The following is a 23198-nucleotide window of genomic DNA, read 5'->3' as shown; positions in this document are numbered from 1 at the left end:
GGTCCCTGGACACATTCCCTGAGCAAGTCCCTGTCCAGGGCAGGGCACATCCCGGAGACCCCTGTCCCGAGCAGGGGGGCCCTGCCAACCCCCTCTGTCCTCAGTGGGGCACTGTGACCTCTGTGACCTCTGGGGTGCCGTAACTCAGGGTGTGACCCACCCACTCTACACCCCCTCATTGGCTGCCCCCGCCCATCTGGGAGCCTCAATCCCCATTTGGGAACCCTCACAGGTGCAGCACCTCGGCCCCATTGCACAGCCCACCAAGATCATTCTGTGGGTGAAAAACCCCAGCAGGGCTGACTGGGGGGAACAGACATGCGCTGGTGTCAGTCAGGGAGGGCACAGACATCCCAAAAACACCCAGACCTCAACCCCACACCCAAAACGCCTGCAGGGCCTGAGTGCTGGCAACCAGGAGATGGATGAGACCCTCCCCATGAAAAACTTTTGAAGCTCTGGGGGGCTTCCCCCTCCCTCTCCTGCTCCCCACAATCCCCCCACTGGGTTTCTGTCATAAGGGGTTGGGACACTTTGGGTTTACTTGATTTGGAGAGAAATCCTGTTCCAGACCTCTCCTTTCTTGCTCCTCCCCTGCAGGATCTGAGCCAGGAAGGGCAGCTGGGGAATGGAGCCCCAGGCTGGAAGGAGCTCCCAAACTCCTGCTCCTTGAAGCCAGTGGCCATCCAAGTGTGGGGCCAGCCATGGCCCAGCCCCAGTGCCCAGGGATGGGCATTGGCCAGCCCTGCTCTGGCCAGCCCCAGGTGGCAGCCAGGACCTGAGGCTCCCCCTGCCCCCTTGGCTTTGATTCTCGCAGCTTTCGAGCTGCTGCAAAGGTGAGAATTCTTTCTGTGGCCAAAAAAGGCCTGGCTGTGGTTTGCTCAGCCCTGCAAGAAGCACAAAAGCCAGTGTGAGCCCAAGCAGTGGCTCTGTGAGGGCCCTTTGATGGTTTTCAGAGCAGGGCTGGCTGGAACCCCCCCCTGCAGGGGCAGCTGTGAGGGAACCAGTCCAGAAATGCAGCAATTGATCATTTGGTGCCTGTCCCCAAGGCACTGAGAGAGCCCCAGAACTGCTGCAAATCCCACAAGGATCTGCTCAACAACCTGACCAGGACCCTCCTCCTTGAACAAAACCTGCAGCCCTCTGGAACCTCCCGGAAAGAATGTTTGGGTTCTGGATGTGGACACCAGAAAAGAGAGAAAAAAGTGTGGAAATATGGAGCAGGGGCTCCACACGTGGCTCTGGGGCACAGGGATGTCCCAGCAGGAGCAGGGAGTGCCCAGACAGGGGAATTCAGGGCAGGGTGCAGAGGATTTACCAGGGAATCAGAGCCTGAGGGACACACGGGCATTTCCACAGATTGCTGTGGAACCAAATGTACCCTGGATTTCCCATCATCAGGGCAAGCTCATCACATTTGTCCCCTTAAGTTTTGGCGCCCCAGAGGTCTCAGAACCCCACTGGGGACAGCAGAAATTCTCAGGGTCCCCAGGACAGAGGTCCCCAGGATGTGCCACCTCTGGGACAGGAATCCCCACAGGCGTGGCATCCCCATAACAGGGAGCCCTCTGGAACAAGACTCCAGGACAAGACCCAGGTGTCACCAGCCCAGAGGAGCCCTTTTCCCTCCTGGCAGGATCCCTCTGCATGTGCCCCCCACAACAGAATCCACATCCTGGCCTCAGCATGAACAGCCTCTTCCTTCTGCAGCAGGAAAGAGAAAGCAAAAATCTTGGGAGGGCACGGCCAGAGAACCCCATCCCCCACAGCCCCCCAAACACTGTCCCCTTTTCCCTTTCCTGGGATCCCCTACCTGTTACCTGCACAGGTTTTCTCTGGGATGTGTGAGCCAGGAAATGGGAGGATGGCAAAACATCCAGGGGTGGGGCAGAGAGCCAGAACCTCCCAGGACAAGCCTGGGTTGTCCCCTGGCCATGAGCACCCTGTGGGGGCTGTGATGGGCTCTGAGTCAGCCCAAAATCTGAGGCACCCTGGGCAGGAGCTGTGACTCCTGTGCCCACCCAGCCACTGCCCATCCCTGGCACCCTCATTCTCTTGGTCTCTTCTCCCTGGGGACCCCCACCCCAGGTCTCCCATTGGCCTGCACAACCATTGCCTGGATCCCATCCCATGGGCTGCGTCTTCCTCCAGAAACCCCATTCCCAAGGGTCCCTTTTTTCCCCCTGCACCCCCAGCCCTGGGACCCACAATCCCTGGACACACATCCTTGGCTCTCTACAACACCTCAGCCTCCAAATTCTGTCAACATCCTGTCCTCACCATGTCCCTCCATCAACACCATGTCTCACAAGGCCCCCAACCTGCCCCCATCCTGTCCCCACCCTGCCCCCACCAAGGGTCACCTACACATGAGGATGAGACGTGACCTCGCTTCCTGTCCCTTCATCCCAAGAGCCGCCAGCCAGGGGACGGGTGGCCCCAACAGCGAGTGACAGCCAGTGCCCATGGCCAGGGACACCAGGATGGCCGGGAAGGTGGCGCTGCTCCTGTGGGGTGAGTGCCCCGGGCACGGGCCTGACGCCCTGGGGATGGGCCCTGGTGAGGCAGAGAGTGGTGGGGAGGGGGCACAGGGGGGCTGTGGGGTCCCCTGAGGTTCCCAAGGCAGCAGAGCCAGGGCATGGGCATGGAGCCCTGTGTGACCAGAGTGGTGGGGTGGCCGTGTGGGTAGGAACACGGGATCTGGGATGTGGGGTTGGGAACAGGGGGATCGAGGTGTGGGGACAAGGATGTGGACAAAGGAACCTTAGGGCTAGGGCAGCTGTGGGGACAGGGTCAGGGAGACAGGGATGCAGGGACAGGGACAAGGGCCACGTTCCATGCAGATGGGGCATGGGGAGAGGTGCCATGGGATTGGGATCATGGGCTCAGGGCCATGGGGATGTGGCTGTGGGGACAGGTGCTGTAGGGCTGGGGGAGGTGACCTGTGCACACATGGGGTGTCCACAGTGTCCCCATGTCCTGCCTCAGCCCAGGGTGACTGAAGGGTTTCTGTCCTCAAAACCTCCATGCTACACCAGTTTTCCTGTGGGGACAGTTTGGGGACAGACACCACACCAGGTTCCCCATGTGCTGCTGTACCAGCAGGGCCACCCCCACCCAGCCCTGTCCCTTCTCCCTTCCAGCCCAGACCCTCGGCCTCGCTGGTGAGTCCTCAGGGGATGCCATGTCCCTGCCCTGCTGTCTCCAGCCCTATGGTGGCCCTGGCAGGCTGGTGTCCCCTGTCACCTGCAGGTGCCCAGAGCACCCAGCTGCTGGTGGAGCCCCCCTGGACGCCAGCGGTGCTGTGGGACCGGGTGACACTGACCTGCCAGGGCTCGGGGACCGCCGGTGCCACCACCTGGTACAAGGACGGGCGGCTCTGGGGGCAGGAGGGACCCGACAGCTTCACTGTCACTGAGAGTGGCACCTACACGTGTGGCAGACCCGACAGTGGGCTCAGCCAACCTGTGATGGTGTCAAATGGTGAGGGGGACATGAAATGCTCAGGGTGGTTGGCTGATAGGTCTGGGTGGGCTCCACTCCGTGAATGGACGCACATCCCTTGTGTGGTGAGAGCCTGTCCCCTGCATACAGGGACATCTGTGTCATGGGGCTGCTCCTGGTGTCCATGGGACCCTCCCGTGCAGTGGACACTGCACCCAGATGTCCCCAGTGCCATGGGCACCCATTCTGGACCTGTCTTGGGCTCCTCAGTTTGACAGGTCCCTCCTGTCCCACAGACTGGCTTGTGCTGCAGGTGCCAGCACGGGCACTGCTGGAGGGGGACACGGTGACACTGCGCTGCCGGGGCTGGCAGGACAGCCCTGTCACGAGGGTGCGATTTTACAAGGACGACAAGGAGCTGGGGGGCTCCCTCAGGGACACAGAGGTGTCCCTGTCACCCCTGGAGCTGCACAACAGCGGCCACTACTGCTGCGGGGGCTTGGAGCGAACAGGAGCAAAAGTGTCAGCACCGGTGACAGTGACAGTGCACGGTGAGCACCCCCACGGCTGGAACCCCAATTTCCTGACACCCCCAAATCCACTTCTCAGTGGACTCAGAGTCACAGTCCCCACCCCCATCTCCTTCCCAGAGCTCAAGCCTGTCTTGGTGCTGGAGGGTCCCCCCTGAGCTCCCCGAGGGGTCCCCCCCTCAATCTCAGCTGCCTCAGCACCCCCAGCCCCCTGCGGCCCCCAGCCCCCCTCCTGTACCGCTTCTACCGGGACGGGCAGTTGGTGGGGGGCCCGCAGGGGTCCCCGCAGCTCCTGGTGCCCGCCGTGGGGGTCTCCCACTCGGGGAATTACAGCTGCGAGGTGCGCTCCGAGGGGGGGCCGTGCGGAAGAGCAGCGCCCGGCTCGGCGTCACGGTGCGCAGTGAGTGTGGGGATGGGCACGGGGAGCCCCCACAGCCCCTCCAGGTCTCCCATCCCTGCTCAACCCTCTGTGTGCCGCCCTGCCTTCCCAGCTCTCTTCCTGGGTCCCCCCATCAACCTCGCTGGTTCCTGCATCCCCCACCAGGTCCCCACAGTTCTCCCTTGGTGTCCCTCTCCCTCTCTGATGTCCCTCCATTGTCCATGGCCCTGCCATCCCTGTCTGGGTCCCCAAAATCTTTCCTGTGGTTCCTTTCAACCCTCTCCATGTGTCCCCTCTGTGAATGTCCCATCCTTCCCTGGGGTTCCTTCCTTCCCTTTCCAAGCGTCCGCCCCACTTCGTGCCTTTCTACCTCACTGTGATCCTCCCACCCCCTCTCTGATCCTCCCTCTCCCTGAGTCCCTCACTCCTCCCTGCTGTCCCCCACTCCTCCCATGTCCCCAACCCCTCCTGTGTCCCGCTGCAGGGGTCCCACCCTCAGGGGTGTCCACATCTGTGGAGCCCCCCGGGGGACAGGTGGCAGTTGGGGATCGCCTGGTGCTGAGCTGCACGGTGGCCATGGGGACAGGTCCCCTGTCCTTCTCCTGGCACCGGGGGGGCTCGGGGACACTGCTGAGCACTGGCCCCCGCCTGGAGCTGCGGCATGTTGGGCACAATGACAGCGGCCACTACCAGTGTCGGGTCAGCAATGGGGACACTGTGGCCGAGAGTGTCCTCCTGAATGTCACTGTCCTGGGTGAGTGGGGCCCCCAGACTGAAGGTGACACCACCCACAGCATCCCCATCCCCGCTGCACCTGGTGCCAGCCCTGTCTGTGTCACCATAGTGCCCGTGGCCAATGCCACCATCACCCCCGGTCCCCCGGCACTCCAGGTGTGCCCAGGTGACCCCGTGACCCTGCGCTGCTCGGTGCAGGTGGGCTCAGCCCCTGTCACCTTCACCTGGCTGCACAACGGGCACAAGGTGGCCAAGGGTCCCCTCCTGGAGCTTGGGGCCGTCAGTGTGGGACATTCGGGCACCTACCAGTGCGTGGCCACCAACCAGCTGGGACAGGACGGGCACCGCGTGTTCCGGGCACTCAGCCCAGAGCTGGCCCTGGAGGTGACACCACAGGGAACCACTGGACTCACAGGTGACGTCACACGGAATCACTGGAGTGTTCAGGACTCCCGGGGTTCAGGGTGACCCCGTTGTGTCCCTCTGTGTCCCCAGCAGTGGCTGTGAATGTCGGCAGGACCCTCCTGTACCTGCTCCTGCTCCTGGCTGTCATTGGGGGCTGTCACTGGTGGCACCGCCGGGGTGGGTGACCCACACAGAGCTGCCAGGACCCCACGGGCAACTAAAGGACACCAGTGACACCTATGAGAGCGTGCTGTGACACTGGGGACACTGGGAGTCCCCATCCCATGGCTCCCGTGGTTGCCCATCCTGCCCAGGGTGATGACCATGAGTCAGGGCGCTGCATAGGGCACCCAATGCTCCCCTTTCCCCCTCCCAGTGCTCCCAGTACACTCATGGCTCCCCATCTCTCCTCCCAGCTTTGGGGAACACAGGACTCGTTTCCTCTTATTGGCACCGAAATGCAGCTTTTTGGCTCAACTGGCAGAGATGGTGTTTCTTTGTTCAGCACTGTTGAGCTTTAGGAAGGGGATTCTCCAATTTTGGGCTGCCACAAAAAAACAGGGGCTGGTGCCCCTCCCCCTGCCAGTGGAGGCACAAAAAGCAAAGGTCCCAAAGGGCAGAGACAAGAACAATTTCCTGCAAACTGCAACGAGAGAACAAAACCAACAGCAACAGCAACAAGGGTCAGAATCCAAAGGGTCACAAAAGGAACCATTTCCAGGGAAAGCCCCAGCAAGGAACAAACCCCAGACAATTCCCCCAGCTCAATTCCTCCACCAGAGGAACCTGGCAGGGCCCTGGATCTTCATTGCTCTGATGGCCACAGCAGCCTTCAGGAGGCTCTGGATTCTTGTGTCACCATTCCCAAACCCCTCCTGTGCCGTGGTCCCCACACCACGATGTCACAAAGGCCCTGGGGGGTTCCAGAGCCTCCCCCTTTTCCAGGGCAGTCAGGATCAGGCCATGGCAGTTGAATTCCCTCTGTCTCCACAACAGCTCTGCCAAAGCCAAGTGATGCCCTTTGGGCTCCCTCAAATCCCCTCTCCTGAGAGAATCGGTGCCAAGGATTCCTGGGGCCTCGGGGCCAGTCCCAAGGGGATGTTTTGGCCATTCCCAGCATTTAAAACACTCACAAATGGGGGAAAAATTCCTCCCAATGCCCACAAAATCCTCCCCTCTCAGCCTGGGAATTCTGCTCCTCCAATTGTCTCATCCAGGTGCAGAATTCCCCCTGCTCCCAGAGCTTCTCCCATATGGAAAATCAAAGAATTGGGAATTTGGGTCAGCTGGGACAGAGCCAAATCCCAGCCAGGATTTCTTCAAGATGCAATGGCCACAGGCAAGTCCTGACAGCTCCTCACACCCCTTGTGCTTCCAGAGCTGGTAGTAAAACTTTCCTGCAGCTCAGAAATCCCTGGAATTAATCAGTAATTTGACTTAACCAACCCGGAGTGAAGTGCAGTGGTGGGGAGATGTGGAGGGATCCCAGAAAACCAACATCCACACAGGGATTTGAGGCACTATAGTCCAAAAAGATCCACAAAGTTTCACTAATTTTGGTTTTGAGGGGGAAGGTGAGTTTCCACACAGCAGGAATATCAGGAATATTCCCATGGGAAGGTGTTTTCTGCGTCAATGTTACAATTTTGGGTGTCTAAAAGCAGCAGCTGGAGAACACCAGATCCAGGATCTCCCCCCATATTCCCAGCAAGGGCCATGGGCCCATCTCCCCCCAATCACACTCTCACCAAGGGACCCTCCCCACCTCAGGACACCCTAAACCTCACCACACCCTCAGCAAGGGACCCTCAGCCCCTCAACACCCCAAATTCCCAGCAGGGGCTGGGGATCTCAACTCCTCTCATTAAACCCTCAGCAAGGGACCCCCCAAACCCCACCAAGGGCTCCTCTTCCTGATCCAAATAAATTCATTTAACTGTTAAAGTACCCCTTCGTTCTGATACCCAAAGAGGCTGACCTGGAACAGACACTAGACAGAGTTAAAGGAATAAAATAGAATTTAGTAAGAGTATTACACGGATACACCTTGGGGAGTACAAGAGGCTTCACCCAAGCTGGACTCCAAGTCATGAGTTTTCACAGTTTTATAACTTTTGGTCCATTTCCATAGGGTAAATTGTCCAATTCCAGTTCCAGGTTATGCAATCCCACCCTCCCACATTGCTCTCCCCAATTCACTGCTGTTTGCACTTCTTGTATAAATTATACATTTTGAGGCTGAAGCTGCAGCAGTGTCCCTGGTCCTGGGGCTGGAAAAGGATTGTTTTGTCTGACTGAACTGTGAGGAGAACCTCCTAACACTTTACATGGAGTTCAGAGTCACACACTAAGGCAGTGCAGAATCTGGAAAATAGGAAAACTAAAATTTAAGGCATCAATTCCGATCCCGGGCACGTGCTGGGGGTGTCCCTCCATGGACACGTTCCATCGGGCACCGCTCCCTCGGCTTTACAGACATCCTGATAGTCACGAGACTGCCGAACCCCTCCCGAAATCCCTCCGCATTTTGCACACAGTGAGTTCCGTCACTCAGAAGTTTTTTGGATTTTTGTCATTTATGTTTTCCATGGAGTAAGATTGCCACCTTCTGTTCGCTGTTCTGAACTACACAGCGTATTTTGGGGGGCTTGCTTCTATTTTATACGATTCCATCGTTGTTATAAGAATATATTATATTATTGGCTTTTCGCAAATAATAAAATGAATGCTGTATGTATAATGTTGCGAAACTCTGCTGTATAAATCTAGTTTATTTTAGTTCCGCGTGTGCGCGGCTCTGGACTCCATTTCCCAGGGGGCACAGCGCGTCGCTGGGCGTGGCTCAGTGCGTCACTTCCGCCGCGGCTGCGCTGACTCGTCGTTGCGGCGCTGGCGGCGGCAGAGACGGTGAGGGGCGGGCGGCCGGAGCATCTCGGGGCCGTGTCCTCGGGCCTCGGGGCGCTGGGGCGGCGCTGGGAAGGGTCTGTAGGAGAGGCTCGGCCGTGGGTGGAGTGGGCAGGAGCAGCCGGGGCTGCGCGCTGGGGAGCGGCTGCAGCAGGGCAGGGCTGGGGGAAGGAAGGGGCTGCTGGCCCCGCGCTGGGCCGGGCTGGGCAGGCGGGTCCGGGCCGAGCCCACGAGGTTCAGCGAGGCCAAAGGCAGGGGCTGCACCTGCACCGAGACAGCGCCGGGCTGGGAATGGAGGGAGAGCAGCCCTGGGAAGGATTTGGGGCATGGGGTGACAAGAAGCTCAGCGTGCCGTGGCTGAGCTACCGTGCACTGGGGACACAGAAAGCCAACACTGTCCTGGGCACATCCCCAACAGCTGGGGCAGCGTGTGAAGGGGGGATTGTGCCCCTCAGCACAGCGGCTTATCAAGTCACTGCCTCCTAAGAGTAAAATTGCACTTTCCCACATTGTTGTCGGGTTTTTTTGTTTTTCGTTTTTTGTTTTTTTTTTTTTTTTGCTAAATGTTTTAATGCTCTTTTTAGAGCACATAATTTGTAAAATTGAATTAACCAATTTGATAGTAATATTCCTTTTTCCTTTTTTATAGTCTGCATATTTTTTCATTAATTAAGGCATATCCTGACATTCTTTTTCTTTGTAAACATTTGGTTGAACTATTAAGATGTATCTTTTCCTGTTAGGAGGGCTTGTTCTTTTATTTCCCTCCTTCTGGTATAACCCCTATTCCTAATGGTGTCTGAAAATATTTCTTCTCAATATGTTATTACTTATTTCAGGAATTAGTAAGATATTTCTCCTCCATACTTTGGTTTTACTTTTAATTATTACACCTTTAATTAATGACAGCAACTTCAAATTCCTTTTCCCTTTCTCCTGCCATTTCTACAGTGTTACTACACACATCACATTTTTTTGAACATTTACTACACAAGTTCTTTTTGTTCTAGTATTTACTATAAATTTTAATACTTTCTTTTGTGGGCCTGTTTTCTTAAAGGCTTTGGATGATAGAGCCCATGATCTCCCCATCTTCTTCCAGATGTACCTCCCGAACTACTCTCAGATCCCTTCCCAGCTGAGGGCACCTCCCTCCACAGTGTATCTTTTCTTCACAGCAGAAACAAGCATTCTCAGCCTGCTCCTGGTACCTTGACTGTGCCAGGGCTTCACCCTTTCCCTTCTCCCCGTCTCTAAAACATGAATGTTTAGGAGTAGTGGGATGGGAGGGACTGTCAGGATGTCTCTGGATTTCAGCTGAACTCTCAGCACTTTGGTACGATATTCTTCCTTTACAGAGGGATTTCCTTTGGGCAGTGGGAGCCGGAGTCACTAAGGGAGCAGTGGCAAGGGCGGGGTTTAGTAACAGACCTGAGAGTGCCCGAGAGAGAGAGGTGGGGGCAGAAGGCAGCACTTGTGGGGAGAGTGGTTGGAGGCGGAGCCCGGCATGGGAACCGCCGAGGAGCCTCCATCAGCACCCAGATCAGTGCACGGCCCGTGCACACGCGGCTGGTGGCGCCCGGGACCGCGGCGCCTGGGAGGGACAGGGGACAGGCAGAGGAACCGGCGTGGGTTGTGCTGGCACGGGCGGGGAGCCCAGGGCAGCCGGGCCACGGCTGGAGCAACCTGTGAAAAACCTGCGGCAGCCTGGATGGAGGCTGGGGTTCTGTGTCTCTTGCCCAGCATATGGCATTCTCCCCATTCTTTGGATCACTCGATTCTCCTGAATTTACAAATACATTGAAGGGCTGGCAAATCTAAGCCTCCCAGTGCATATCTGCCAGCACTTTTCCTTCTTTCTTCAAACCTATCCTACCTGCTTCTTGTCCCATTTTTCCAGTTCATCCCTGGCCTCTGCCTCTTCTTTCTAACTAATTTCTCTGGTAACTGCAACACACTTGCCCCCCCCCCCCCCCCAGCAAAGAAAACCCTTATTTTTTCTTTGCTTGTTCTCACATTTTTGTTGGACAACCTTGGATGCTCTTCGGAATTTCATCCCTCAATCCAGCAATGTTTTGGGTCCGCTACTTTTGTCCTGTTTCCTAGTAATCCACTACTATGGACTGTGCTAGGAAACCCTTGACTCCCTTTATATTTTGTATCCCAGTTCTTACATGAACCCTGATTCTTATCTGAACCTTTGGTACCTGGGTTCTTTGGTTTTCTGAAAAATCCTGACCCATTCCTGATTGGTCCTTCAGTGCCTCTGGCCCCTGACTGTTTAAATAAAATCCCTTTGACAAATGCCCCTGGCCCCTGACTTTATTTTAAATCCCTTCGAGAAGCTCTCCCAGCCCCCATTTTTATTTAGAAGTCCCCTCTTCACTCACTTTGTTCCTTCACCTGCCGCTTGTCTCGTGAGAAGTCAGAACTGAGGTTAGAAGAACTCAGCACTCGCCCCGTAACTGCTGCATCTCAGACAGACACCAGTCACACACCACCCAACCAAGCGATACTCACAGTCCCATGTTCTTGCCTGGATCTTCCTGCACAAGAAATCACAGGTAATTTACTGCAATTTTCCTCGGGGCGAGCTCAAATTTCTTGCCCATGCCTTATCTTTTGATGAATTTCCTATCCCAGGAGAAGGCAAGAGTCACCCCAGGAGACACCAAAGGTAGGGTGTTTTCCCAGCATCAGTTTTTCCCCTGAAAAATGGAAATTCATCACATTGAGATCACAATTTTTTTTATAAATTACAACAATCGGGTAGGTTAATCAATAAGGCAATTTGTTAATTCCATGATAAGGAACGGGCAAGCAGTGCTGGGGATGCAGGGAGTCTGCACTCCACCAACACGTCCATTCTAGCCCTGGTCACTGCCCCTTTTCTAGGCAGTTTCTTGTTGAGTGCTGTCATGCCTACTGTGCTGGGATAGCCCAAACATGTTGGCTGGATTCCAAGCAACAGCGGCTACAAGCCCCCACCAGGGCTGGACAAGGCTCAAACCTGTTCTCAGGTTACACTCTTAGCAAGCAGGTAACAGCAGTAATAAGCCTTCCCATGTTCACACAAGCTTGCATTTTCCTTATCCATAAAAAGTGGATACAATTCATAATTATAGTGGCAAAAAACACATAACAGCAAAAGCCAGTAATTCACAACAAAGTCATTTTAACAAATATAATGAAATTATTATATTTTCCTCTGTCTCATGTCCATGCTTTAAGTTCAATATTCTTGTTTATACTGATCCCATGCTGTGTTTCTATAATGATACGAATCATTATGTAACATCTCACACGACTATAACATTTTTCCAGCAGACTTTTCAACAGGAAAACGAACTTCAAAGGTAATCTTTCCATCATTCGTGGGCAAAGGGGACAGAAACAGAGCCACAGACACGGGGGGCACTGTTCAAAAGTTTTCTGGCAACCTCAGGGGGGCAGCGAGGGCCACAGTGGCAACCGCAGTCCCTCCAGTAGTCTGTGATTTTGGTTTTTTTCCTACCACATAGGTACTGATTTTGTGGCTACCATGGCGTCCCCTATGGCCACTGTCTCCCCGGCTCACTGGCCGTATCTCTCCCACAATTCCAGCTCGTGGCTCTGTGGCTGCTTTGCTCATATGCAGCCCCACATGGGATCCCCCACTCGTGGCCACCTCCCGGGCAGGGTGGGCAACCACGGGAGCCAAGGGCAGGGGGAAACATGGGGGTGCCCTCAGGCAGGGATCTCCAGTGCCCCCAGTGTCTCCAGTGTCACAGCTCATTCTCGTAGCTGTGACTGGGGTCCCGCTGTCACCCCTGGCAGCTCCTCGTGGTCACCTGGGGGATGTGGGGGGGCCTGAGAGACACTCTGGGTTTGGGGCCCTGGGTGGGGGTGACACCCGTGGGTGACGTGTCCCTGTCCCCCCCCCCCCCATACTCACCCCCTGCCCACTCGGTGCACACCACACTGGGGTCCAGGGCCTCCCCCTCCTCCAGGGCTGTCCTGTGGGGATAAGGGGGGGTCTGGGTCATGTCTGGGCAGGTGGGAAAGAGGAGTCCCAGCCAGAGGTCCTCCCCCCCCCCCCACTGGTCATGGGGCTTCCTGGTGACTGCAAATAAAAGGGGAGGGAACTGTGGGGACCCTGAGACCCCTGAATCTTTCTGGGACCTCAGCTGCTCCAAACACCCATGGCACCCCCAAATCCTTACTGGAGCCCCAATTCTCACCACACCCCTCACTGCTCCCAAACACTCCAAGCACCCCTGAACCCCATGCCACTGTGCCCCTGACCCTCCCAGTATCCCTGACCCTCTGAACAACAAAACTCGAAGCCTGACAGGGAGGGGCTACCCCCAATCTCCCCCATGACCCCAAAAAATCCCTCAATATCCCTGCAAGACCTCCAAGAGCTCCCCAAACCCTCCAGAATCTCCCAGTGACATGCCAGTGTTCTTGAACACACACCCAGGGATGTGTCTGGGGCCCAGCCAAGACACTCCAAATTCTCCCCACAAGGCACAGGATACATAGCCAAGGTCACCCTGTGTGGGAATCTCTGTGTGGGACGGTCGTCAGGACAAACTCAGGCGCTCTCTATATTCTGGTCTTGAAGTTTGAAGTTTATTATAAAGGGCGTGGGTGCAAAGGGCCCTGCTGAGAGCTGCCAGCTGCAGCTCAGAGCAGGACAGAAAGAGAGTGGGGGTAAGGAGTTCTAAGAGATAAGAGGGGGGAGTAAGAGGTAAGAGAGAGAGAGAAGTAAGAGGGTGATGTAAGAGAGCGATTTTCCCATTTACAACACAATAAATCTTCTTCTGTGTTGAATATTCTAATTTCCACTAACCAATCTAATACAAGATACAAATCCTCTAACATTTGCATACAACCTATAGAAATTACTATATTATGATGTTTTGCTGCTTTCTTATCTATAAAGCTCATCTCTGCTCCTTCCTGTGATGCCTGGAGATGGTCTCTGCTGGCTTGTTGGTACTTGTGGTCTTTTGCTTTATCTAAACAAAGGAAAAGGCCTTCAAGCATTCACATTGTTGCTCTCAGCCACACAGTCGAAAACCGCTGTCATTTCTATCTCGCTTATGGTTTCAAAATCCTTTGCTAAGCACACATATTTATAAGGTTTTCCTAATTCATCCTTCCCAACAACTGTGGGCTCAGTTTTCCCCAGCCCAGGGGCCCTGGGTGCTGCTTGATCTCTGCCCCAACTCTAGGGGCTTTCCCTCACTCCAGGACCCCCATGTCCCCCCATTGTCACCCATCCCAGCGGTGACACCACTGACAGCCCCTGATGACAGCCAGGAGCAGGTACAGGAGGGTCCTGCTGACATTCACAGCCACTGCTGGGGACAGAGTGGGACACAATAGGGTCACCCTGAACCCCGGGGCTCCTGAACATCCCAGTGACCCCGTGTCACCCCACCCGTGCTCCAGTGGTGTCCAGTGGTTCCCTGTGGTGTCACCTCCAGGGCCAGCTCTGGGCTGAGTGCCCGGAACACGCGGTGGCCGTCCTGTCCCAGCTGGTTGGTGGCCACGCACTGGTAGGTGCCCAAATGTCCCACATCGACGGCCCCAAGGTCCAGGAGGGGACCCTTGGCCTCCTCATGCCTGTTGTGCAGCCAGGTGAAGGTGACAGGGGCTGAGCCCACCTGCACCGAGCAGCGCAGGGTCACGGGGTCACCTGGGCACACCTGGAGTGCCAGGGGACCGGGGGTGATGGTGGCATTGGCCACGGGCACTGCGGGGACACAGACAAGGCTGAGGCAGGAGGGATGGGGATGTTCTGGGTGGGGTCCCCCCTAGCCCGAGGGTCCCGCTCATCCAGGACGGTGATGTTCAGGGGGACACCCTCGGCTATGCTGTGCCCGTTGCTGACCCGGCACTGGTTCAGTAGTGACCACAGTAGTTCTAGTGGTAGTGATCATTGTCATTCTCCCAAGTGTGCCCCAGTTCCAGGCGGGGCCAGTGCCCAGTGGTGCCCCTAAGCCCCCCCTATTCCAGTAGAAGGGCAGGGGACCTGTCCCCATGGCCACCGTGCAGCTCAGCACCAGGCTGTCCCCAAGTGCCCCCTGTCCCATGGGGTCTGCACCGACAGGAACGCTCCCGACAGTGAAACCTCTGTGGGAGATGGGGGACACCAAGGGACTGTGAGGGACCTGGGGGGCCCGGGAAGGGGCAAGGGGACCACAAAGAGGGAGAGGGGGAGTAGAGATGGAGGATCCGGGAAAGGGACCTAAAGGAAGGATGTGGAGTTCAGGGAGGGGACACCAAGGAGCAGAGAGGGGAATTGAGAGAGAGGTACGGGCATCCGGGCAGGGAGGGGAGGATGTGGAAAAGCAGTCAGGAATGGATGAGGGCACCAAGTCAGGGCTGGGGATTCCCAGAAAGGATGGTGGGACAAGGTGGGCTGCAGGTCTACACGGAGGTTGAGGGTTCTCAGGTTGTATGCAAATGTTAGAGGATTTGTATCTTGTATTAGATTGGTTAGTGGAAATTAGAATATTCAACACAGAAGATTTATTGTATTGTAAATGGGAAAATTGCTCTCTTACATCACCCTCTTACTTCTCTCTCTCTTACCTCTTACTCCTTGCTCTTATCTCTTAGAACTCCTTACCCCCACTCTCTTTCTGTCCTGCTCTGAGCTGCAGCTGGCAGCTCTCAGCAGGGCCCTTTGCACCCACGCCCTTTACAATAAACTGCAAACTTCAAGACCAGAATATAGAGAGCGCCTGAGTTTGTCCTGATGACCGTCCCACACAGAGATTCCCACACACGGTGACCTTGGCTATGTATCCTGTGCCTTGTGGGGAGAATTTGGAGTGTCTTGGTTGGGCCCCAGACACATCCCTGGGTGTGTGTTCAAGAACACTGGCATGTCACTGGGAGATTCTGGAGGGTTTGGGGAGCTCTTGGAGGTCTTGCAGGGATATTGAGGGATTTTTTGGGGTCATGGGGGAGATTGGGGGTAGCCCCTCCCTGTCAGGCTTCGAGTTTTGTTGTTCAGAGGGTCAGGGATACTGGGAGGGTCAGGGGCACAGTGGCATGGGGTTCAGGGGTGCTTGGAGTGTTTGGGAGCAGTGAGGGGTGTGGTGAGAATTGGGGCTCCAGTAAGGATTTGGGGGTGCCATGGGTGTTTGGAGCAGCTGAGGTCCCAGAAAGATTCAGGGGTCCCAGGGTCCCCACAGTCCCCCTCTCCCCTTTTATTTGCAGTCACCAGGAAGCCCCATGACCAGTGGGGGGGGGGCCCTCTGGCTGGGACTCCTCTTTCCCACTTGCCCAGACCCAGACCCCTTATTCCCACAGGACAGCCCTGGAGGAGGGGGAGACCCTGGACCCCAGTGTGGTGTGCACCGAGTGGGCAGGGGGTGAGTATGTGGGGGGGGGACAGGGACACGTCACCCACGGGTGTCACCCCCACCCAGGACCCCAATCCCAGAGTGTCTCTCAGGCCCCCCCACATCCCCCAGGTGACCACGAGGAGCTGCCAGGGGTGACAGCGGGACCCCAGTCACAGCTACGAGAATGAGCTGTGACACTGGAGACACTGGGGGCACTGGAGATCCCTGCCTGAGGGCACCCCCATGTTTCCCCCTGCCCTTGGCTCCCGTGGTTGCCCACCCTGCCCGGGAGGTGGCCACGAGTGGGGGATCCCATGTGGGGCTGCCCAGAGCTCCCCGTTCCTGTGCTCCCAGTACCCCCAGGGGCTCTCTTCCCTCCCCCAGTGCCAGGGGGCACAGGAACCTTGTCCCTCTTATTGGACACAAAACACAACTTTTGGATTAAACTGGGAGAAATGGTTTTGGTTTGTTCAGCTCTGCCTGCTCAGCTCGGGAAGGAGGAGGGTCCTGGTCCGGTTGTTGAGCAAACCACAGTCAGGCCTTTTTTGGCCATAGAAAGAATTCTCACCTTTGCAGCAGCTCGAATGCTGCGAGAATCAAAGCCAAGGGGGCGGGGGGAGCCTCAGGTCCTGGCTGCCACCTGGGGCTGGCCAGAGCAGGGCTGGCCAATGCCCATCCCTGTGCAGTGGCCAAGGGGAGAAGCTCCACAAGAATATCCCGGCAGCCAAAAAACTTCTTGTGGGCAAAGCTGGGGGCATCTGAGCTTCAAAATGTGTCCAGTGCTGCCAGAGTAGCCCAAAATCCCTGGGAGAGGCAGCAGAGCCGTGTATTTGGGCACAGGGATGGTTCAGCAGCACAGGTGACCTTTAGGAGCCCCTGCCATAATTACAACAGCTCATTAAGGCTCTGCTGCTCCCTCTCCTCCTCCCGCGGCTGCTGTGTCAGGACCAGCAGTGGCACAGGAAGAGCAGCACCTCCAAATGTGCTCTGGAGCCCCTGAGGAGCCCTGGCAGTGTCAGCAAGGAGCACCTGCTTTCCTCAACATGCCAGGGGAATTCAACATTCCCAGAGCTGCTGTGCCAGGGCTGAAGGAGGAAAAGGCAGTGAGAGGCTGAGGGTTTTCAGGAATTGTGGTGGAAAGGCACAAGAGGTGCTGCTGTGGGCCTGAGACCTGCCTGGGGTTGGGTGCTGCCTTCCTTGCGTTCCCATCAGGGAGAGCGGTGGCGGGTGTTGCGCAGGGTGTGTGCCTGGGCCGGGACACTGCTCCGCTGCCTGTACAGGGCACCAGGATCCAAGCTGCTGCCTTCGTCTCTTCTGCCCGGGCGCTGCCGGTGCTGGTGCCGGCACTGATTGGTGCAAAGCGTGAGTTTGCCAAAGGAGCGATTTGGGCTCGTCCCTCCCGCCCTGGGCCGCCATGGCCCCTGAGGGGTTGGAGCTGGCACCGGGGCGCCCCCTGCTGGGCGGGAGTGCTCCCTGCAGCGCCCCCTGCTGGCCGGGAGTGCTCCCTGCAGCGCCCCCTGCTGGCTGGGAGTGCTCCCTGCAGCGCCCCCTGCTGGCCGGGAGTGCTCCCTACATCGCCCTTTACTAGCTGTGGCCAGAACTGCACCAAGGACGAACAAACAGCCCTGAGCTGGTTCGATATTTTTTGTCTTGTCTTGGTGTTTGTTCTGTTCTGTTCTATAAATTTCCTAAGAATTACCTGTTGCTCCTTTTCTTAAATTTTTACCTGGAAGCCCCATAATTGCAACAGTTATAAAAATTTGGAAGGATGGGTTCTCTTTCCATTCCAGGAAGGTTCCTGCTTTCCTTGGCAGATGTTTTTCTTTTAAACCAAGACAGTTTCCAACTCGTGGGTTCCAGCATGAATGGGGCAAATACTCAAAGAGAAGACACGTTCAGACACTTGGCCACCTCATGCTCTGCCTTTAAAGCCCTGGGGCCTTCAAGGCCCCTATTCCAAGGTGGAACTCCTGGTCACTTGGCCACTCCGGAGATGGGTTTGGCAGAGCATCCCACTGTCCTCAGTGTGCCATGGCTGACAGACTGACTGACACACAGGGCCTTGTGTCACCAAAAGCAAGGCCTAAACCAGCCCTGCCAAATTCAGGTGTTCCAAAATGTCTTGAGACATCCAATTTCTCCTGTCCCTAACACCCCACCCTGTGCCATAGCCTGATCCCCACTGCTCTGGAAAAGGAAGAGTCTCTGGAACGCCTCCAGGGCATTTGTGACATCATCGCGTGGAGAATACGGCAGAGGAGGGGTTTGAGACAGGGCAGAAGGGAATCCTGAGCACTGGTTTCTAGTGGCAGCCCAACATTGCAGAATCCCGTTCCTAAAGCTCAACAGAGCTGAACAAAGAAACACCACCATTGCCAGCTGAACCAAAAAGCTGCATTTTGGTGCCAATAAGAAGACAACAAGTCCTGTGTTCCCCAGGCACTGGGAGCAAGATTAGGAGCTGTGGGTGTACTGGGAGTGCTGAGAGGGGCATTGCAGAGTTGCTGGGAGCACAGGGGTATTGGGAGGGAGAATGAAAATCCCATGGATGTACTGGGAGCAATGGAGAGGCACTGGGAGGGGAAATAGGGAGCCCTTGGGGGTACTGGGAGCACAGTAGGGAGGGAATGGGGAAGTGTCTGAGAATTCTGGGAGCACTTGAATATGGAATGGGGAGCCATATATGCAATGGGGGTGAGGAAGCCCTTGGGGGTTTTGGGGGCATGGGGAGCTTTAGTGTCCCTGTGCTGCTTCACCCGTGACCCCCCACTTGTACCCTCCTACCCGTGAATGTTGGGCTCCAATGGGAGCAGTACGGGAGACACACGTGTGTGACTGCCACATGATGGGGTTACCCCAGTACCCCCAGTGCTCCAAGTGCAACCAGTGCCCCAGTCCCATCCGTGCCCAGAGTGTCACAGCACATTCCCATAGATGTCCCCGCATTCCCGTGATTGCCCATGGGTTGCTGGCAGCTCCGCGTAGGTCACCTGGGGATCCTGGAGTGTGGTGGCACGGGGGGACACTGCGAGAGACACTGGCTATGGCCTCTGGGCAGGGGGACACTCATGGGTGACATGTCCCTCTGCGTGTGTCCCAGCCCGGACTCACCCCCCGTCTGCTTGGTGCTCACGACGTGGGTGTACAGCACCTCCCCCTCCTCTGGGGGGGCCGGGGGTTGCGGGGGGACCCTGAGGGAATAAATGGGATGTGTGGGTGGGAGTGGGAGGTCCTGGGGGTTGGGGTCAAAAGCCAGAGTTTGGTGTGAGCATCACACTCACCTTTTCTGCTGCTTCCTGTCAGCTGCAAATGAAAGAGGGGAGGGGTGACTGTGGGGTCCTCAGGGATCCGAAACCTCTCAGGGATCCTCAAACCCCACTGCACCCTCAATATCCCCCAGCAACCCTGAGCTTCCTTGGTGACTCCAGAACCCCTGAACCACTCCAGTGCTCTGGACTTCCTCAGCCTCCAGAAGCTCAAGCCTGGCAGGGAGGGGACTCTCCAAATTCCTCCAGGATCACTGAAAGATTCCCTCAAATGCTTGCAAGGCCAACACCACTCCAAATCCTTCAGGTCCTTGAGCAAAGGTCCTGAGCACTCAGCACAGCCCATGGCAGGGACTGTGGATGCCATACCATTATCCCCACATTTAGGTGATCCCATAGCTCTCCCGGGGCCCCCATTGTCCCCATTGTCACTCACTCATGTTAATCCTCCGGTGCCAGCCCACAGCTCCACCCACGAGCAGGACCAGGAATAGGAGGGACCCGCCAAGGCCTGCAGCCACTGCTGGGGACAAAAGGGACACATCAGGGTCACCTGTCACTGCAGAGGTCCTGCAATCCCAGTGACCCCGTGTGACCTCACCTCTGTTCCAGTGTCCCTGTGGTGTCACAGGCACTGTGGGGACAGAGAAAGGGCTGAAGCCAGGAGGAGGGGCTGGCACACTGTGGCAGGGGATGAGGGAGTCTGCATGGTGGCACCTGGAGACAGAGGGGTTCCTTCACCCAGGACAATGTCCTCGTGGTGCTGGGGGTCATCATGTGGTGTGGTATGATGGCATGTGATGGATGAGGGGTGGAGGATGAGGATGAGGTGAGGGTGGGATGAGGGATGCTGTGTCCAAGGAGGGGGATGGTTGTCACCTGGTGATGGGGTGGATGGAATGGCATGGGTGGGATGTGATGGATGCCATGAGGCATATCAACAGGGGCATCAAACCCAGTGCCAAGGGTCTCAGAGCCCTGGGAGGGTCACGTTCAGCAGGGGGAATGTGACCTGATGTGCAGTGGGGGATGTGACAGATGGGTTAGGGACGCATGGCTTGGATGTCCTGAGTGGGGACACCTGGAGCCAGATGGTCCCAGTTGCCCTGGTCTGTGACACCCAGTGGTGGGGGCTGTGAGCTGGGCTGGGCTGGGCTGGGACTGATGGGGGGGATGAGGTGGAATGGGAATGTGTGGAATCTGGGATGCTGTGGATAGGGTCACCCCCAGCCCAAGGGTCCCACTCACCCAGGACTGTGACGTTCAGTGTGGGGCTCTCGACCACATTGTCCCCATCGCTGACTCGGCACTGGTACTGGCCGCTGTCATTGTACCCAACATGCCGAAACTCCAGGCGGGGGCCAGTGCTCAGCGGTGTCCCCAAGCCCCCCCAGTGCCAGGAGAAGGACAGGGGACCTGTTCCCATGGCCACCGTGCAGCTCAGCACCAGGTGGTCCCCAACTGCAACCTGTCCCCCGGGGGGCTGCACTGACAGGGACACCCCCGAGAGCGGGACCCCTGCAGGGGGACACAGGAGGGATTGGGGACATGGGAGGTGTGGGAGAAACCAGGGAGCAGTGAGGGAATCAGGGAGAGGGAGGATCAGAGAGGGGAGGGAGGAACCCAGTGAGGAAGAAGGTGGTTCGGAGACCGGGGAGGGGGACACATGGAAAAGGTTGAAGGGAAGATTATGGCGATGCAGAAAAGGATGGTGGGACCTGTGGACAATGGAGGGACCCCAGCAATGGATGAAGGCAACAGGGAAAGCAATGCAGGGACCCAGGGAGAGAGCTGAGCAGGGCGGCACACAGAGGGTTGAGCAGGGATGAGAGATTTCAGAGGGCTGTGGGGGCTCCCCGTGCCCATCCCCACACTCACTGCGCACCGTGACGCCGAGCCGGGTGCTGCTCTTCCGCACGGCCCCCCCCTCGGAGCGCACCTCGCAGCTGTAATTCCCCGAGTGGGAGACCCCCACGGCGGGCACCAGGAGCTGCGGGGACCCCTGCGGGCCCCCCACCAACTGCCCGTCCCGGTAGAAGCGGTACCGGAGGGGGGCTGGGGGCCGCAGGGGGCTGGGGGTGCTGAGGCAGCTGAGATTGAGGGGAGACCCATCGATGAGCTCAGGGGGACCCTTCAGTGCCGGCACCGTGAAGAGCTCTGGGAAGGAGATAGGGGTGAGAACTGTGACTCTCAGTCCACTGAGAAGTGGCTTTGGATGTGTCAGGATATTGGGGTTCCAGCCGTGGGGGTGCTCACCGTGCACTATCACTGTCACCGGTGCTGACAGTGACGTTCCTGGTGCCACCCAGCCACCGCAGCGGTAGGTCCCGCTGTTGTGCAGCTCCAGGGGCGACAGGGAGAGCTCGGTGCCCCTGAGGGACCCCCTGAGATCCTTCTCGTCCTTGTAAAACTGCACCCTGGTGACAGGATTGTCCTGCCGGCTCCGGCAGCGCAGTGTCACCGTGTCCCCCTCCAGCAATGCCCCTGCTGACACCTGCAGCACCAGCGGCTCTGTGGGACAGGAGGGTCCCGTCACAATGAGGAGCCCGAGACAGGTCCAAAGTGGGTGCCCATGGCACTGGGGACATCTGGGTGGAGTGTCCACTGCACAGGAGGGTGCCAGGGACATCAGGAGCAGCCCCATGGCACAGTTGTCACCATGGGGGTCCCACCACACTGGGGTGTACTGGGATGCACTGGGATGTTTATGTATGGAGGGGACAGTTTCTGGCCACTCGAGGGGTGTGAGGCCACCCATGGCGTGGAGCCAACCCAGACTTATCAGGAAACCAGTCTGATCATTTCAGATCCCCCCTCACCATTTGACACCACAACGAGGAGGCTGATCCCACTGCCGGGTCTGTGACATGTGTAGGTGCCACTCTCAGTGACAGTGAAGCTGTTGGGTCCCTCCTGCCGCCAGCGCCGCCCGTCCTTGTACCAGGTGGTGGCACCATCGGTCCCCGAGCCCTGGCAGGTCAGTGTCACCCGGTCCCACAGCACCGCCGGCGTCCAGGGGGGATCCACCAGCAGCTGGGTGCTCTGGGCACCTGCGGGTGACAGGGGACACCAGCCTGCCAGGGCCACCACGGGGCTGGGGACAGAAGGGCAGGGACATGGCATCCCCTGAGGACTCACCAGCGAGGCTGAGGATCTGGGCTGGAAGGGAGAAGGGACAGGGCTGGGTGGGGGTGGCCCTGCAGGGACAGCAGCACCTGGGGGACCTGGTGTGGTGTCTGTCCCCAAACTGTCCCCACAGGAACACTGATGCAGCACGGAGGTTTTGAGGACAAGAACACCTCGGTCACCCTGGGCTGAGGCAGGACATGGGGACACTGTGGACACCCCATGTGTGCACAGGTCACCTCCCCCAGCCCTACAGCACCTGTCCCCATGGCCACAGCCCCATGATCCTGTGGCCATGATCCCATTCCCATGGCACCTGTCCCCATGCCCCATCTGGATGGGATGTGGCCCTTGTCCCTGTCCCTGCATCCCTGTCTCCTTGTCCCTGTCACCATAGCTGCCCCAGCTCCAAGGTTCTTTTGGCCAGATCCTTGTCCTCACATCTCTGTCCCCCTGTTCCCATCCCCACATCCCAGTTCCCCTATTCCTGTTCCCCCATTCCTGTCTCCATGGCCACCCCATGACTCTGGTCACACAGGGCTCCATGCCCATGTCCTGGCTCTGCTGGCCTTGGGGACCTCAGGGGACCCCACAGCCCCCCTGTGCCCCCTCCCCACCACTCTCTGCCTCACCAGGGCCCATCCCCAGGGCGTCAGGCCCGTGCCTGGGGCACTCACCCCACAGGAGCAGCGTCACCTTCCCGGCCATCCTGGTGTCCCCGGCCATGGGCACTGGCTGTCACTTGCTGCTGAGGCCACCCGTCCCCTGGCTGGCGGCTCTTGGGATGAAGGGACAGGAAGCGAGGTCACGTCTCATCCTCATGTGTAGGTGGCCCTTGGTGGGGGCAGGGTGTGGACAGGATGGGGGCAGGGTGGGGACCTTGTGGGACATGGGAGTGATGGTGGGACATGTTGGGGACTGGATTTTGCCAGAATTTGGAGGCTGAGGTGTTGCAGGGGTTTAGGGTTGGGCGGACACCAAGGATGGGTGTCCAGGAGACTGTGGTTCCTGCGATGGGGTCCCATGGGATTAAGGTTCTCATGTGTTGAGTGGCTTCAGACTC

General features: G+C 57.5%; 1 protein-coding gene and 1 long non-coding RNA gene across 3 annotated transcripts; one reads left to right on the top strand and one right to left on the bottom strand.

Annotated features, from left to right (window-relative positions):
• Positions 1-2410: 2410 nt before the first annotated feature.
• On the top strand, positions 2411-5556 carry LOC306816389 (low affinity immunoglobulin gamma Fc region receptor III-B-like; the record flags this gene model as incomplete). Its single annotated transcript, XM_079332835.1, has 6 exons — positions 2411-2514; positions 3144-3164; positions 3253-3483; positions 3741-3995; positions 4838-5107; positions 5198-5556. The coding sequence occupies exons 1-6, from the start codon at positions 2466-2468 to the stop codon at positions 5554-5556; spliced, it is 1185 nt and encodes a 394-aa protein (XP_079188961.1). The 5' UTR covers positions 2411-2465.
• Positions 5557-18646: 13090 nt separating this feature from the next.
• Positions 18647-19535, bottom strand: LOC306816390. Of its 2 annotated transcripts, XR_013777655.1 has the most exons (4): positions 19446-19531; positions 19025-19046; positions 18855-18934; positions 18647-18768 (listed from the first exon to the last, which is right to left on the bottom strand). It is a non-coding gene; the product is annotated as an uncharacterized lncRNA (long non-coding RNA). The 2 variants fall into 2 exon arrangements; XR_013777654.1 differs by lacking the exon at positions 19025-19046 and having other exon boundaries at positions 19446-19535.
• Between the last annotated feature and the right edge of the window lie 3663 nt (positions 19536-23198).

The sequence above is a fragment of the Erithacus rubecula genome, assembly GCF_903797595.1.
Source record: "Erithacus rubecula genome assembly, contig: scaffold_556_arrow_ctg1, whole genome shotgun sequence".
Lineage (NCBI taxonomy): Eukaryota > Metazoa > Chordata > Aves > Passeriformes > Muscicapidae > Erithacus > Erithacus rubecula.
This window is presented reverse-complemented; position numbering and strand designations above follow the sequence as displayed.